Source organism: Melopsittacus undulatus, chromosome 8, assembly GCF_012275295.1.
Source record: "Melopsittacus undulatus isolate bMelUnd1 chromosome 8, bMelUnd1.mat.Z, whole genome shotgun sequence".
NCBI classification, from domain to species: domain Eukaryota; kingdom Metazoa; phylum Chordata; class Aves; order Psittaciformes; family Psittaculidae; genus Melopsittacus; species Melopsittacus undulatus.
Window position 1 is genome coordinate 10,954,062 of NC_047534.1, and position 15,527 is coordinate 10,969,588.

General features: G+C 49.5%; 1 protein-coding gene across 1 annotated transcript in view; it reads left to right on the top strand.

Annotated features, from left to right (window-relative positions):
- The window catches only part of LOC115947107 (zinc finger protein 347-like), a 51,039-nt gene that overhangs the window by 21,500 nt on the left and 14,012 nt on the right, over positions 1–15,527 (top strand). The window contains exon 6 of the mRNA XM_034065791.1: positions 3,532–3,677. Coding sequence (XP_033921682.1) covers positions 3,532–3,677 — 146 coding nt within the window. The remainder of the gene's footprint in view (positions 1–3,531; positions 3,678–15,527) is intronic.

The window sequence follows — 15,527 nt, forward strand, 5'->3', positions numbered from 1 at the left end:
CTTTATCATTAATAGTAGTAGTGTTGGTAGCCGTAGTGATTTGTGTTATACCTTAGATATTAAACTGTTCTTATTTCAACCTATGGGAGCTACATCCTGTGGACTCTCCTCCCCAGCTCTATAAGAGTTGGGGGAGCGAGGGGGGAGGAAGTGAGTGAATTAGCTGTGGGGATTGGGATTAAACCACGACAGTTCAGAAAGAGTGTTTCTGAGAACTTGAAGCTTGTCCAGCACCAGCAGGTGCATGCTGCAAAGAAACTCTACAAGTGCAGGAGCTGTGGGGCGAGCTTTAGCGTGAGCTCAGGCCTGGCACGACACCAACAGCTCCACACAAGGGAGAAACCCTACGAGTGTATGGATTGTGGGAAGAGCTTCAACAGGAGGTGTGAGCTTGTGAAACACCGGCTGATCCACACTGGGGAGAGGCCCTACTCTTGTGCCTCCTGTGGGAACAGCTTTTCGGCAGCGTGCCCACCTCATCCAGCACCAGCACATCCACACTGGGGAGTGTTCCCTATGTTTGTGCACAGTGTGGGAATGGCTTCAGAGTGAGCTCGGCGCTCTTCCGGCACCAGCAGACCCACAGGGGTGGGGAGCCCTAGGTGGGGTGAGTGTGGGGAGCAGTGAGGTCTGATACCCTTTAGGCAAAGCCCGGTGTCTCCCCTCCCACTGACCATCCTGCTTGTGGAGGGTGAAAGCATTTTCTTCCTAGGAGAATGAGCCCTCAGAGATGAGGAAGGGGAGAGGCGGTGGAGGGAGCTGATTGGAGGTTTGGGGCAGGTGGCAGGAGGAAGGTGCCAGAGTCTTTTCAGTGATGGCCAGCGCCAGGATGAGGAGCAGTGGCCGTGAACTGAAACGCGAGAGGTTTCCCCTCGCCATGAAGAAGAACTTGTTCCGTTGCAGTGTGAGGGCACTGAACAGGCTGCGCAGGGGGATGCGGAGGCTCCTTCCCTGGGCACACCCAAGCTCCGCCTGGACACGTTCGGGTGCCCCTGCCCAGGCAGGGCTGGGACCTGGTGACCCCCGGGCTCGGCTCCCATGGCCGGTGCCGCTCGCAATGAGCCCACGCAATAAACGTTCGTTGAGCGCCGCCGCGTTGCCTTTCCCGACTGCGCCTGCGCGGGCGGCTCCTGATTGGCTGCGCCGTCCCCACCGTGGGGGATAAATTGGGGGCGGCCGGGCCGGGTGTTTGTTTCCCGCCGCGGGGCAGAGGGCGGTTGGTGGGGGCTGAGGCAGAGGGTGAGTGCGTGCGCGCGCGGCGCGTGTCCATGGCAACGCGTCGGGACCGGCCCCAGACTGAGGTCCTCGGGATTACCCCCAGGTCTCCCCCACCTCCCGCGGTCCCTGCTCCCCTGGGTCGGCCGCCCCTTCCCTTTGCCGCGGTCCTGTAGGCCCGGTACCGGCGGCGCTCGGCCGGGAAACCCGTGTAGGCCGTGTGAGGGCCTCGTCCGTGTGCCTTTTCCCCGAGAGGCCTGGGTGGCCGGTCCCGGGAGCAGCGCCCGGCCCGTGGCTCTGGCCTGGGCCTCAAGCTGTGGCGGCTCCGCTGCTGGCCTGTGCCAGCCGTGTGCTCGTAGGAGCCGCGGGGCTGTGAGCGGCTGTGCAGGGCCAGCGCTTGTCAGGCCTCCCCCATCTCTTCCCTCGGCTGCTGCGGGCCAGCGTCCGCACAGCAGGTGAGGGAGGGTGCCAGAGGGGCTGCCTCGTACCCTGCAGTGGTTCCTGCACACAGCTCCTCCAGGAGGATGTCCTGAGTGTTTCAGGGCAGGGGCTGCGCCGCGTTCTGCTGGTTCCCTTGGGGCCCTTGGCTCTTCTCTGTCCCTGGCAGTGTTGAAGGCCAGGTTGGATGGGGCTCGCAGCAACCTGTGCTAGTAGAAGATGTCCCTGCCCGTGGCAGGGGCTGGGAACTCGATGAACTGTAAGGTCCCTTCCAACCTCAGCCATTCTATGGTTCTATAATTCTTGATCCTGTTGAGCTCAAGAAAGAGCTTGAAGGATGAAAGCCAATGAAGCCTATTGGTGTCCCAGCTTTTCCTTTGTTGGGTGACACAGGTATCTTATTCAAGCCTCATAGTGCCCAGCACAGCACTGCTTTACATACATCAGCTCTAAGTGCCTGTGACTGGCCCCACTTGGGGTGTCCCAGGCACAGCTGACTGCATGGTGGATGGGCACGGGAGGTACTGGCTCTCACCAGAGCAAAGGCTTTTCCTGAGTTCACATGTGCCTGTCACACTCCATTCCTAGTCTCCCCAGGTCTAAAGCTGGTTGACTGATGTGCCCCTTGTGCTGTTCTCCCAGGCAACATGAGAAAACAGATTCCGGATGCAGTGCCTGGCACAAGGGCTGATTACCAAAGTGCAGAAGTGGACAAGATCTGTGAACTTACCAGGAGTTTCCCTCCTTGGTCACTTTGTTGAGGTGCTGGACTGTGGCTCTGGGGGGCAGAGGTAGCGATTACGTGGTCACCTGTAAAAGTGCCATAGACTCGAATTATTTCCTACATGTAGGCTATGTCCAGGTGAAGTCTTGAACCTACCTGGGATCAGGCAGTGTAGCAATTATTCTGTGAGGCCCCATTTCCAGCACCAAACTGGTCCCCAGGGGAGGAGGAGAAGGTGTGAAGCTCTCCTAATGTGAGTGCCAGGCTACCTTTGTGAATGCTCTTCAAGCTGCTAGGCCTGGGGTTCTGGGGTTTGTCTCCACTGCAGTGATGCTTGGGTAGGTGCAGCCACGTTCTGCTGCTGCTTGTTAAAGCAAGGATGCACGTTCTGCTTGTGGGGAAATAGACGGTCATGAAGCAAATGTAATGACATCCCAGACTCTGCAGTGGAAGTGGGCAGCCGCTCAAGCCGCCTGCTTGGTGAGTAGGACTCTGCCTCTTGCAGAGGAACAAAACCACGAGAAATGAGGGCCCTGAGAAGTGACCATGTTGTGGGCTGTCAGACAACAGTTTCTGAATAAAAGGGATGTATAATGGTAAGAGATACAGTGATTCTTACTTCCCTTCCTCTGAGTTCTCATGTGATACTTTAGTACTGAAAAGAACAGGAGTTTGATTTGTGTTTGATGAAATAGCTTGTTCTTCGTCACGATTGAAGGAGAGGCGCTTGCCTTTGCTTCTGCCCTGCTCAGAGTCTGGCACTGGATGAAATGTTTGGTAGCACCAGGGGAAAGCAGCTTGTTCACAATTTCAGTGCAGATAGCTGATGTGGAGTCTCTGCTCCTTTTCAGCCAGGAGCCATATTGAAGAGGGAAACCAAATGCAGCGTGCTGTGTTGTAGGTCTCCTCTGAGGCTAACATTTGGTGAGGTGGGTGGTGTTAGTGTTGAGGTTCACTGGGGTAATTGAACTGGGCAATCAAGATTGCTTCCTTGAAAGTGCCTGCTGTGCTGTGGAAATGGCCAGTGGCTGCCCCTCACCACCCTGCCTGCTGGAGCAGCTCAGAGGCTGCTTGCTGTATGGCTCAGCATTTCAGACCTGTCCCTTCATGAAGGCAGCTTCCCTCTATAACCCCTGTCTGGTTTTGTCTTTCAGGTTGTCTAATCTCCAGCATTAACCAGCAATACCAGCTGCAATGGAGAGCACAGAGAGGGGAGAAGGGGAAATGTTGCACTATGAGGAAACAGAAGATGATAATGTCAAGTGAGTCCTGTCTCACAATGTGGCACAGACAGTATTGGGTAAGGCAGGAGACCTTCCAGGTCAAGGGGTGATATTTCTGCTCATCTGGAAAGGAGTGGGGGGACTCCAATAGCTGATTAATCAACTATATACGTGCAGTAAATCTGTTTAATCCAAGTGTACCAACAGGGATGGGAAGGAGCAGTGTGGCTAAGGCTGGCAGCAAGCAGTTGGGTTTTTTTAGTCTCTACTATCACTTGCCCAACTCTGGGTCTAGTGGAGAGCAATAGAGTCTGCGCCTGAGAGGAGAGTTTGGAGAGATCAGTCAGGGAGAGAGCCCAGTTGTCATAGGCTGTGCAGCCCCAAGGTAAGAGACACCTGGGGAAAAGGGGTGGTGTCTGCTGGGAGGATGGTCTTTGGGAAGGGTCTGGTCTGGCCTCAGGGGGAGGTCTCCTGGTTTAGGGGAAAAAGGGGTGGACACTGTTGAAGCTCTTCTCTGTCAGGTCTATGGCAGGTCTACTGTGTTTGCGGGGGCCCTTCTATCAAAGCCTTTTGCCACATGTGGTGAATTGTCAGGAATTTGGGATAGTTTTCTTCCCTGGCTGTCCCATCACTTTTCCTCACCCACCTTCTTGTGCAAGAGCTGACTTTGTTATGTGAAAAGGACAAGGCTTGCCTTAAGTGGCATTCTATTTGTCCTGGGTTTAGCAGTAGTAGTCTTTTTTTTTTTCTTCTTAGTAGGTGGTGCAGTGCTGTGTCTTTTGACTTTCGGCCTGGGAACAGCAGTGATAACACTGATGTTTCTAGTTACTGCTCAAATGTTTAGTCTGACCAAGGACTCTGTGGGTCTCACGCTCTACTCAGGGAGAAGGAGAAGCTGTGAGGAAGCAGAGACAGGACACCTGACCCAAACTGACAAAAGAGGTATTCCATACCACAGCACGTCATGACCAGGATATAACAGAGAGTTACCTGGAAGGAGTAGTTCTCTGAGGGGGTTGGAGGAGGTATCAGTTGGTGCTCAGTCAGGCTGGGTGGGGCAAGTTATCGGTCTGTGGGTGGTGAGGTGTTGTATTTTCTTCCTTTGTTATTTCCCTTATTACTGGTGGTAGCAGCACTTGTTTGTGTTATACCTTAGTTACTGGACTGCTCTTATCTCAAACCGTGGGAGTTGCATTCTTCTGATTCTCCTCCCCATCCCTCTGGGAGCTGGGGGAGGGCAATGGGAAGGGGAGGTGGAGGGGGTGTGAGAGAGTGACTGCATGGCTGGGTTTAAGCCACAACAGTTCTTTTTGATGCCTAGTGTGGGGCCCAAGGGGTTGAGATAATGACAGATCTGACCGGAGTGTGTCTAATCATATTTGTCATAAGCATTTATTGCTTTGGATTAATAGTCACTTGTCACAATGCTGATTTATTGGCTCTCAAAGTTGTTTCTCTTTATCTCAGTCAGAATGTTACACCTTACTTAGAGCCTATATTTGCTGTGTTAGTGTAAATTGCGATTCTAAAACTTTGTGTGCTGCCTGAGAACAGCCTCTGGAGGTTTATTCTAAAAAGCTGTGCTGCAGATGTTTACGTACTTTCTTGCATCTTGCATCTGAAAAGAGAGCTGTTTTCTTACACAGGCACAGTTCCGTGTGTACACGTATTTCAAACATATTCCCTGTCTTAATGCCATGTCTTGAGTGGGTGTGATCCATCACCACGGTCTCTGCTGTGGCCAAGCCCCATGGAGGGGCTGGTGTAACTACAGCGTACAGGAATGCTGTAAAGCTGAGCGATGACTTACGCGTCTTCCTCTTCTACAAGGTCACACTTGGAGTGCCAGCTTTTAGGTATGGAAGGGGTAAATCCAAGAGCAATCCTTGCTGTGCTTCTGCAAGGACACTGGAGCTGCTCTGGAAGTGCCTTTCCAATGTGCCTGTATGGTTTTAGTATCATTCCGGCATAAAATTCCTTTCAGAGGCATTGTGTATATGGTGCTCATTGTGTAATGGAACGTGAAGCACATGGGAGAGGTGATGCAGCCTTGAGCAAAACCACGTTTGAGCCGCCGTCCGCCTGAACAGGGGTTCAGAGGTACCAGCAGTGTTTCTCTGCTCAGGTTACTGCCTCTTCAGCTGCCCTGATGCAGTCTTGTAAGCTTAGATGGCTGAGGAATGCTCTCTCCCTGTGGATTTCAGTGATGGCTGAGGGTTTAAGTTTGTGTCTGAGCTCAGCCTGCCTCGACTCTTGGGACCTGCGAGGCTCCAGCAGCCTGGCAGTGCCCCGTCGGGGTCCCCATCTCTTGGAAGTATGGTGTGATAAACACATACATGCATTGGCTTTCACAAATCATTGGTGTTGCTGCGTGGATAGAACTGTGTGAGTTCGCAAAGCTCGCTGAAGACACAAGATCAGACAAGTTGAAAATGGCCAGAACTCTTGAGCAAAATGAAGTCACATAGCAAAAGAATTTGTAAAAGTAAAAGAAAAGAGGGAGAGGGAGCTTGATATGAGGAAAGCAAATGTCTGGAAGATATAGGGTCAGAGTTCTTTTAGCTTAACTTCGGTTGAAAAACAAGAACAATGTTTGTGTTGTAAGTCTGTGGTGAGATAACAGCATTTAGTGGCCCCACTAAACATGAGTGAATTGCTTCACACCATCCTTCTACTTATCAGTTAGATTGGAGACAGTGCCTCCTGAACATCTGCTAGCGTTGGATACTCCTTGTCTGCCCGTTCTGCAGTAAATTTTACACGAAGGTCACACTGGTCTAAATCTTTGCCAGCAATCAGAAACTTGCAGATACAGCTGGTTTCAGCTAGTTTTGTGATTACTGGGTCGTCCCACTGTGCCAAAGGTGAAAAGTGCACCGTGAGGAAGACTGCTTACTCCATCCTCAAGACTCCTGCCCACAGTCACTGCAGAGCAGTGCACAGATGCCAAGAGGCAGAGACTTATGATAAGAAGTTCCTTGAGCTAGTTATAATATCCCCCGTCTCTAGGCAGGCATTATGAGTATGTATATGGCTAATGCAATAGTGAAAGTATATAAACCTGTAACAGATGCTAATCAGTGCACTTCTGGCTATGGTCACATGCCCAGTGCTGTTGCTTTTGCTTTATTGAGTTTGTCCCTCAATAAAACCTTGTTATCTCGATTAGAGGAGTGAGCTCCTATTTCACAAATGGGGGCTCGTCCAGGATAAAGCCTGCCTTGCTTCCGTGGGCCTTGGGGAATTTGCGCGAAAGGCGCGCCGTGCTGATTTTGTGGAATTGCTCGGTTTCCTCTGGACTCATTGGCACATGCAGGTTATATCCTGGGCAGAGAAGGGTACTCATAAAGCATAAGTGGGGAAAGGCTCACAAGGAAACCGTGGTCGCCTGTTATTCCTGTGCACAAAGACCCAGACAAGAAAACAGACTGTAAGTATTGCTTGGGTAGGTGGGAGTATGGAGGTGATTGGTGTGTGAACGAGACAGGACCAGGTATCCAGGATGTGTGAAGTAAGTGCGGAGTCTTTCTAACCACGGTTCCAATATCCTGCGAGGGAATTGCCTGGTGAAGAGACGAAGTGAACGGTGATCACTGTGTGAATGAGGTACGGACCGGGTAACCTGGATCTGTGAAGGCATGGACTGGGTATCCGGGATCTATGAAGTGAGTGTGGAGTCTTTCTAACCACGGTTCCAATCTCCTGCAAGGGAATTGGCTGGTGAAGAGACAAAGTGAATGAGTAAGAAAGACCTGAAAGACCCCCCAGGGCAGAAGTATGGGACAACGGGTGGGTAAGCTGAGTCCCGGGGCAGAAAGGCAGCAAGGAAATGCAGGCCAGAATACCCCTAGACAGTCCCCTGGGGGTTATGTTAGCTAACAGGGAATATGGTTCATGTACAAAAGGAAAAGACAAATTCAGCAGGAGGAGGTACAAGGCTAGGGGTGTCAGGGGCTCTGTCTCCTGGTCAAGAAAAGTAGGACCGCAAGGGGAGACATTAGAGTTTTTAGTATGTATCAGGTAAAGGGGATACCGGTAAGCCATGGGTATACATCCTACGTGAGGTGAAGGGCACAGGTGCTCGTCCCAAGGGTTGGGTTGGGTTTGTAGGGTATCGATACAAGGGCCACTGTACTAACGGCTTCATGAACCTTTGGCAGGTAAACACTGGCTTGAGATGTATGTGTTACCAATTACTGGCTTAGACAACATTCTGTGTGAAGTGGGTGATTGAGAGACGGGCCCTTGTGTGAATGAATGTTTTGTGTGAGACGTGGCATAGCTATGAAGCGAGTGTGGAGTCCTGATCCGTGGTTCCGTGTTCTGTGCGAGGAGAGCGGCCGGAGACAGACAAAGCGTGCATGACTCATGAAATTGAACCTGTTGCTGAGTTTTGGTGTCCTATCCACCGTGATACTGTGTGTGATCCAGATTTTGTCTTTGAATGGTTTGTTTGTGAGGATAAAGTGTCAGGGAAATTTGGCCGGGATTTCTGGTGTGTTAATTGCCCGGGAAATTGGTCCGACTGGGACCAGATTGGCCGTTTGGGTGAATTAGTACAAGCAGTTTGTGGAAACCTGGGAGAACTAAAGAACCAGTAGAGCAATACAGGGGTTAACTGTCAGAGTAGTGATCAAACTCCCTGGGGCAGGGTCAAGCTACCCCTTGCCCTATCTGCCATCACTGTTGTTTGTATATCCCAGCTAAGTGTCCTGCTTGTTCAAAATATATTATCTCTTTTGGTGGGAAACAAACAGTTTCTTTACAGAACTGTTTGGAATTTGGGTGTATCCGTTGTGCGTGCAGCACTCCGTTGTACCTTTTACTCTGGGTAATATATTATTGTTGTAGGGCTAACCGTGTCATCTATCTTTAAAGGCTTACAATGGGAGGACAGCAGAGTGGGGGAATTCTCAGAAAGAGCCCTTTAGATTGCCTTTTAGCTCGTTGAAAAGATATAGTGGGGCCACCGGGAGGAAGAATGAATAAGAAAACCCTGATCAAATATTGTAATCAATGATGGCCTTTATATAAATTGGAAGATGGGGAAAAGTGGCCCTTCAATGGAGCTTTGAGTTATAATTCATTGTTACAATTGATGTTGTTCTTAAAGCAACAAGGGAAATGGGATTAAGTGATGTAAGCAGATATGTTTTTCACTTTAAGAAACCACCCAGCATGACAGACTGAATATGAAATTAACATAGCTCTGCCAGATCCCTCAATTTTGGCTTTAGAAAAGGACAGGGAAAACCAGAAAGCTGCTGAGATGTTGTTCAGATCGTGATACTGTGGAAAGATGTTTAAAGTTAAAAAACAAAAACAAAACAAAAAAAAAAACAATAAAAAAAACCCCACAGAGTAATCGGAAAGATAGGTTGGAAAATTCTGTATCACAAGTACCTCCGAGGGAAGCACCCTCTGCATCTGTCTATCTGACATTGGCAAGTAGGAAGAGACTGCTGTCAATGGCAACGAGCAGCAGATCCACATTCAGTGTTAAGGAAGTGTTAAAGCAGAAGTGCTTTTGTAGAGGCAGGCATCTGGAGCTGCTGCAGAGCAGGGTGGGCAACTGTGAGAAAAAAAAAGGAAAACCAAGGGGGAAAGGAGGGGAGCTCGAGCAGCTCCTGTGTTTGAGCATGGGATGAGTGCTGGGGCAGGCAGACAAGTGGGAACAGACATGCTGACAGATGGGACAGGGCTTGCTGGACCCTCACTGGACAAACCCTTTTATGCCTCTATACAAACAGCCGTAGCATGGGGAACAAACAAGAGGAATTAGAGATGTGGGCACATCTACAGGGGTATGATACTGTCCTGGGTTCAGCAGTAGCAGTCACTTTTTCTCCTTGGTAGCTGGTGCAGTGCTGTTTTGACTTTCAGGCTGGGAACGTTGCTGATAGTACGTATGTTTTGAGTCACTGCTCAAATGTTTGTTTTGCCCAAGGACTTTCTGAGCCTCATGTTCTGCCAGGAAGGAGAGAGAGGACACGTGACCCAGGCTAGCCAAAGAGGTATTCCATACCATAGCACGTCATACCCAGGATGTAACCAAGAGTTACCCAAAAGGGCTGGAGGACTCTGGGGAGATGGAGGAGGTATCGGTCGGTGCTTGGTTAGGAAAGGTGGGGTGAGTTATGGGTCAGTGGCTGGTGAGGTGTTGTATTCTCTTCACTTTGTTATTTCCTTTGTCATTATTGTTTGTAGTAGTAGTAGCAGTAGTGATTTGTGTTATACCTTAGCTATTAAACTGTTCTTATCTCAACCCGTGGGGGCTACATTCTTTGGATTCTCCTTCCTAACTCTCTGGGAGTCGGGGGAGCAAGGGGGGGGAAGTGAGTGAACGAGCTATGTGGATTGGTTTAAACCACAACAGATACAGTAGGTTTCACCGAAACATGGTGGGATGGCTCCCATGACTGGAGTGTTGGAATGGAAGGTTACAGGCTCTTTAGAAAAGTCAGGCCTGGCAGGCAGGGAGGAAGAGTTGCTATTTATGTTAGGGATAGGCTGGAGAGTATGGAACTCTGTCTGGGGACAGGTGAGCAGTCAACAGAGAGTTTGTGGGTCAGGGTTAAAGGGAGAACAGTAATGGGAGACATTACTGTGGGGATCTGTTAGAGACCACCTGATCAAGAGGAACCTGTGGATGAAGAACTCTACAGACAAATAGGAAAAGCCTCACACTTGCAGGCCCTTGTTCTCATGGGGGACTTCAACCACCCTGACATCTGTTGGAGCGACGGTACGGCCCGGCACACGCAATCCAGGAGGTTTCTTGTTTGTGTGGAAGACAACTTCCTTCTGCAAGCAATAGAGGAGCCGACGAGGAGAGGAGCCCTGCTTGACCTCGTGCTCACCAACAGGGAAGGGCTGGTTGGAAATGTGACGCTCCAGGGAAGTCTTGGACGCAGTGATCACGAGATGGTCAAATTCGAGGTCCTCAGGACAGTGAGAAGAGCGTGCAGCAAGCTCACTGCCCTGGACTGCAAGAGAGCAGACTTTGGGCTCTTCAGGAACCTGCTTACCAAGGTTCCATGGGATATAGCCCTAGAGGGCAAGGGGGCCCAAGACTCTTGGTTAACATTCAAGGATCACCTGCTACAAGCTCAGGAGTGTTGCATCCCGACTAGAAGGAAGTGCAGCAGGAGAGCCAGGAGACCCCCTTGGATGGATAAGGAGCTGCTGAGGAAAGTTCACAGAAAAAAAGAAGCTTATAAAAGGTTAGAAGCAAGGGCAGGTGGCCTGGGATGAATACAGGGGTGTTGTCAGGGAAGTTAGGTACCAGGTTAGGAAAGCTGAGGCCCAGTTAGAGCTAAACTTGGCTAGGGATGTTAAAGATAACAGGAAGGGATTTTATAGGTATGTAGCAGCTAATAAACAGACTAGTGAGAACGTAGGCCCCGTCCGGAAGCTTTCAGGAGAACTGGCTACACAGGATTTGGAGAAGGCTGAGGTTCTGAATGGCTTCTTTGTCTCAGTCTTCTCTGGCAGACGCTCTGATGGCACCACCCGAGTCTTGGAAGGTGGACACAGGGACTGTGAAAACCTAGGCCTTGGGCCCACTGTAGGAGAGGATCTGGTTCGAGACCATCTTAAGAACCTGAACGTACACATGTCCATGGGACCTGATGAAATCCATCCGCAGGTCGTGAAGGAACTGGCGAACGAAATTGCAAAGCCACTGGCCATCATATTTGAAAAATGATGGCAGTCAGGTGAAGTTCCCAATGACTGGAGAAAGGGAAATATAACCCCCATTTTCAAGAAGGGGAAAATGCGTGACCCAGGGAATTACAGCCCAGTCAGTCTCACCTCTGTGCCTGGCAAAATCTGGGAGCAGATTCTCCTGGAAGGCATGTCAGGGCACATGAAGAACAACAAGGTGCTTGGTGACAGCCAGCATGGCTTCACTAAGGGGAAATCCTTCCTGACCAATTTGGTGGCCTTCTATGACAGGGCTACAGAAGTGATGGACAGGGGTGGAGCAGTTGACGTCATCTAGCTGGACTTGTGCAAAGCGCTCGACACTGTCCCACATGACATCCTTGTCTCTAAATTGGAGAGGCATCAATTTGATAGGTGGAGCACTCGGTGGATAAAGAACTGGCTGGATGGTCGCACGCAGAGTTGTGGTCAACGGTTCAATGTCCGGCTGGAGACCAGCAATGAGTGGTGTCCCTCAGGGATCAGTGTTGGGACCGGTCTTGTTCAACATCTTTGTCAGTGACATGGACAGTGGGATTGAGGGTGCCCTCAGCAAGTTTGCCGATGACACCAAGCTGTGTGGTTCGGTTGATACGCTGGAGGGAAGGAATGCCATCCAGAGGGACCTTGACACACTTGTGAGGTGGGCTGATGCAAAAATGTCGTGGTTTAAGCCAAGTCCCCCAACTCCCGGAGAGTTAGGAAGGAAAATCCAAAGAATGTAGCCCCCACGGATTGAGGTAAGAACGGTTTAATAGCTAAGGCATAACACAATAATAATGATACAGCCAATAACAAGCGAAAAGAATACAACACCCCACCAGCCACCGACCCATAACTCACTCCACCCTGCCCGGCCAAGCACCGCGTGCTCCTTCCTCCATTTTCCTCCAGAGCTCCACCCCTCCTGCTCTCTCTCTCCCAGTATGCATCCTGGGCATCACATGCTATGGTATCGAATACCTCATTGGCTAGCCTGGGTCAGGTGTCCTGTCTCTCCTTCCTCCCGGCCTCCCCTCCTCCCCGGCAGAACACGTGCCTTGAACAAAAGGCACTTGAACAAAAACAAAGGCCTTGAACAAAAACACCCTCAAAACATGCTCACTATCAAGCAACTATTCCCAGCCCAGAAGTCAAAACACAGCACTGCACCAGCTACAAGAAGGAGAAAAATGACTGTCACGGCTGAACCCATGACACAACCTCATGAAGTTTAACCATGCCAAGTGCAAGGTCCTACACCTGGGTCAGAGCAATCCCAGTCACAGCTACAGGTTGAGCAAAAAGGAAATTCAGAGCAGCCCTGAAGAAGGAGGACTTGGGGGTGTTGGTCGATGAGAAAATGAACATGAGCCGGCTTCAGTGTGTGCTCGCAGCCCAGAAAGCCAACTGAGCTGCATCAAAACAAGTGTGACCAGCAGGTTGAAGGAGGTGATCCTGCCCCTCTGCTCTGCTCTCGTGAGACCTCACTTGGAGTATTGTGTGCAGTTCTGGTGTCCTCAACATAAAAAGGACATGGAACTGTTAGAACAAGTCCAGAGGAGGGCCATGAGGATGATCAGGGGACTGGAGCACCTCCCATATGAAGACAGGCTGAGAAAGGTGGGGCTGTTCAGCCTGGAGAAGAGAAGGCTGCGTAGAGACCTCATAGAGACCTCCAGTATCTGAAGGGGGCCTACAGGGATTCTGGTGAGGGACTCTTCATTAGGAACTGCAGTGACAGGACAAGGGGTAACTGGGTTGAAAACTTAAACAGCAGAAGTTTAGATTGGATATAAGGAAGAAATTGTTTACTGTGAGGGTGGTGAAGTACTGGAATGGGTTACCCAGGGAGGTTGTGAATGCTCCATCCCTGGCAGTTTTCAAGGCCGGGTTGGATGAAGGCTTGGGTGATACGGTTTAGTGTGAGGTGCCCCTGCCGACGGCCGGGGGGTTGGAACTAGATGATCTTAAGGTTCTTTCCAATCTTAACTATTCTATGATTCTGTTATTCTTTGTTAAAGTCAAAAAGCCAGACCATGGAGTCCAGTGTCATCCGCCGTGTCCCCTCCCGCCCTCCCTCTGAACCTCCGCCGCTTGCTGCCACGGCTGCGAAGACTCTGGGCAGAGGTGAAGATGATCCTTTTGACTCAGGCCCTGTTGATCCTGACAAGGAGCCTGTGCATGTTCATCAGGCTGCTGTTGCTGATCCTGAGGTTCTGACGCCTGATAATGCCGATGCTGACGTGGATGGTCCTTTTGACCCGGAGCCTATTGATCCAGAAAAGAAGCCTGATTTATATCCCCCAGATCCTTATGACAAATGGGCAGTTGTAGAGGGAAAAGCGAGACAGATGGGGGATGCATGTATTGTGTGCTTTCCCTGTGGTGTATGTGCTGGATCAAGACCCACAGTACGAGGTCTCTCGTATGCTCTTATCAGGGGTGTCGGGCAGACTGTAGCAGACCATGGACTTGGGACCCCATATACATCTCCTTTGATACAGTGTCTCTGTGATACTCATGTACTAGAAGGCTGAGTGACTTTGGAGGAAAAAAATGCTTTGGTAAGAGCTGGGTCCCCATGCTCAGAAGAAGCTGCCCTCCGATTCGACTCCTGGTGCTCCCTGATGGAACAGCCAGGATGGACACTGGAGCCAGGGAATGAAAAAAAACAAAACAAAATAAAATCGAAAATTAAAAAAAAAAAAAAAAAGAAAATCCAAAATCCAAAAAATGAAACAAAAACAAAACAACAAAAAACCTGAACTGGGCTTCTTGTGGTTTGGGTCCGCAAGACACAGTGGGTGTCCTGTACAAAAGGTTTTATGCACAGGAGGCAGCGGGCGTCCTGTGGTTTATAATCACAGGAGGCAGAGGGATCTTGTGGTTTGGGTCCCTGCAAGACGTAGTGTGTGTCTTATAGGAAGGGTTTTGGATTTTACTGGTATTTGACTTCTATTGTGGCTTGTTACAGTTGTGATTTTGGTCTTGTGATTTTGGTATTGGTGACAGACTGCTATAAATACGTTGTTAATTGTTGTCTCTGTTTCAGGTGTTGTAACTGTGGAGTGTCTATTCTGTGGCTTGTTATAGTGATGATTTTGGTCTTGTGATTTTAGTGTTGGTGACAGGTTATAAACTATTAATTGTTAGTTTGATACGATTTTAGTCTCTGTCTCAAGTGTTGTAACTGTGTGGAGTGTGTGTGTGAATGCGAGATTGATGATGGGAAATTGGCAGAGTGGAGAGATCTTGAAAAGGAGTCCTTTATGGTGTATTTTGGCACATTGGAAAGAACTGGGAGGGTTTCCTGGGGGCTCGGTAAATGAGAAAATGTTGATAAAATATTGTAACCAATGGTGGCCTTTGTATAGTTTGGAAGATCAGGAAAAATGGCCTAAAAAAGGGAACTTTGAATTATGATACATTCTTACAATTAATGTTGTTTTTGAGGTGGCAAGGAAAATGGAATGAAGTAATGTATGCAGATATGACAGATGGAATGCAAAATTAATATACCTCCGCCAGATCCCTTAATTTTGGCTTTGAAAAGGATAGGGAAAAACTTGAAAGCTAAGCTGGAGAGATGTTCAGATCATGATACTGGGGAAAGATGTTTAAAGTTAAGGAAAAACCAAGGGAGAAAAGTAGGGGAGCTCGGGCAGCTCCCGTGTTTGAAGCGTGGGATGAGTGCTGGGGAGGCAGAGGTGGAGGGATGTCGGGCGGAGGTGGGGGAGTGTGTTCTTCTCCTATGGGAACAGATCCGTGTGTGTGGGAAGTTTGGACGTTGGAAGTGAGACTGCCCTGGGGGAAGTGCATGGAGTGGCTCCGATGGCTGAATTGGAAATAGACTGACGGGGACCTGGGCAATCTACCCTAGCAGATCCACTGGTTAAATTAAAACTGGGGACTAGAGGAAATAAAGTGGAACTTTAGCGGATACGGGAGCAACTTGTTCGGCGTTAAATGAGAGGGACAAGAATTTGTTACAGATGGGGGAGCTACTGGCCACCAACAAAAAAAAAAAAAGAAAAAACATAGATTCTTTCTGATACCATCAAAGTACAAACTGGAAAAAACAAGTGGGAATGCATCAATTTTTATGCATGCTAAATTCTCCAAAATCTTTATTAGGGTGAGAAGAATAAATTTTAAAATATAAATTATTCATTGAATGTGAATTGGGATACAAATACTCTTGCCAGTAAAGAAATAAAGTTGCAGATTGGTTCAAGATC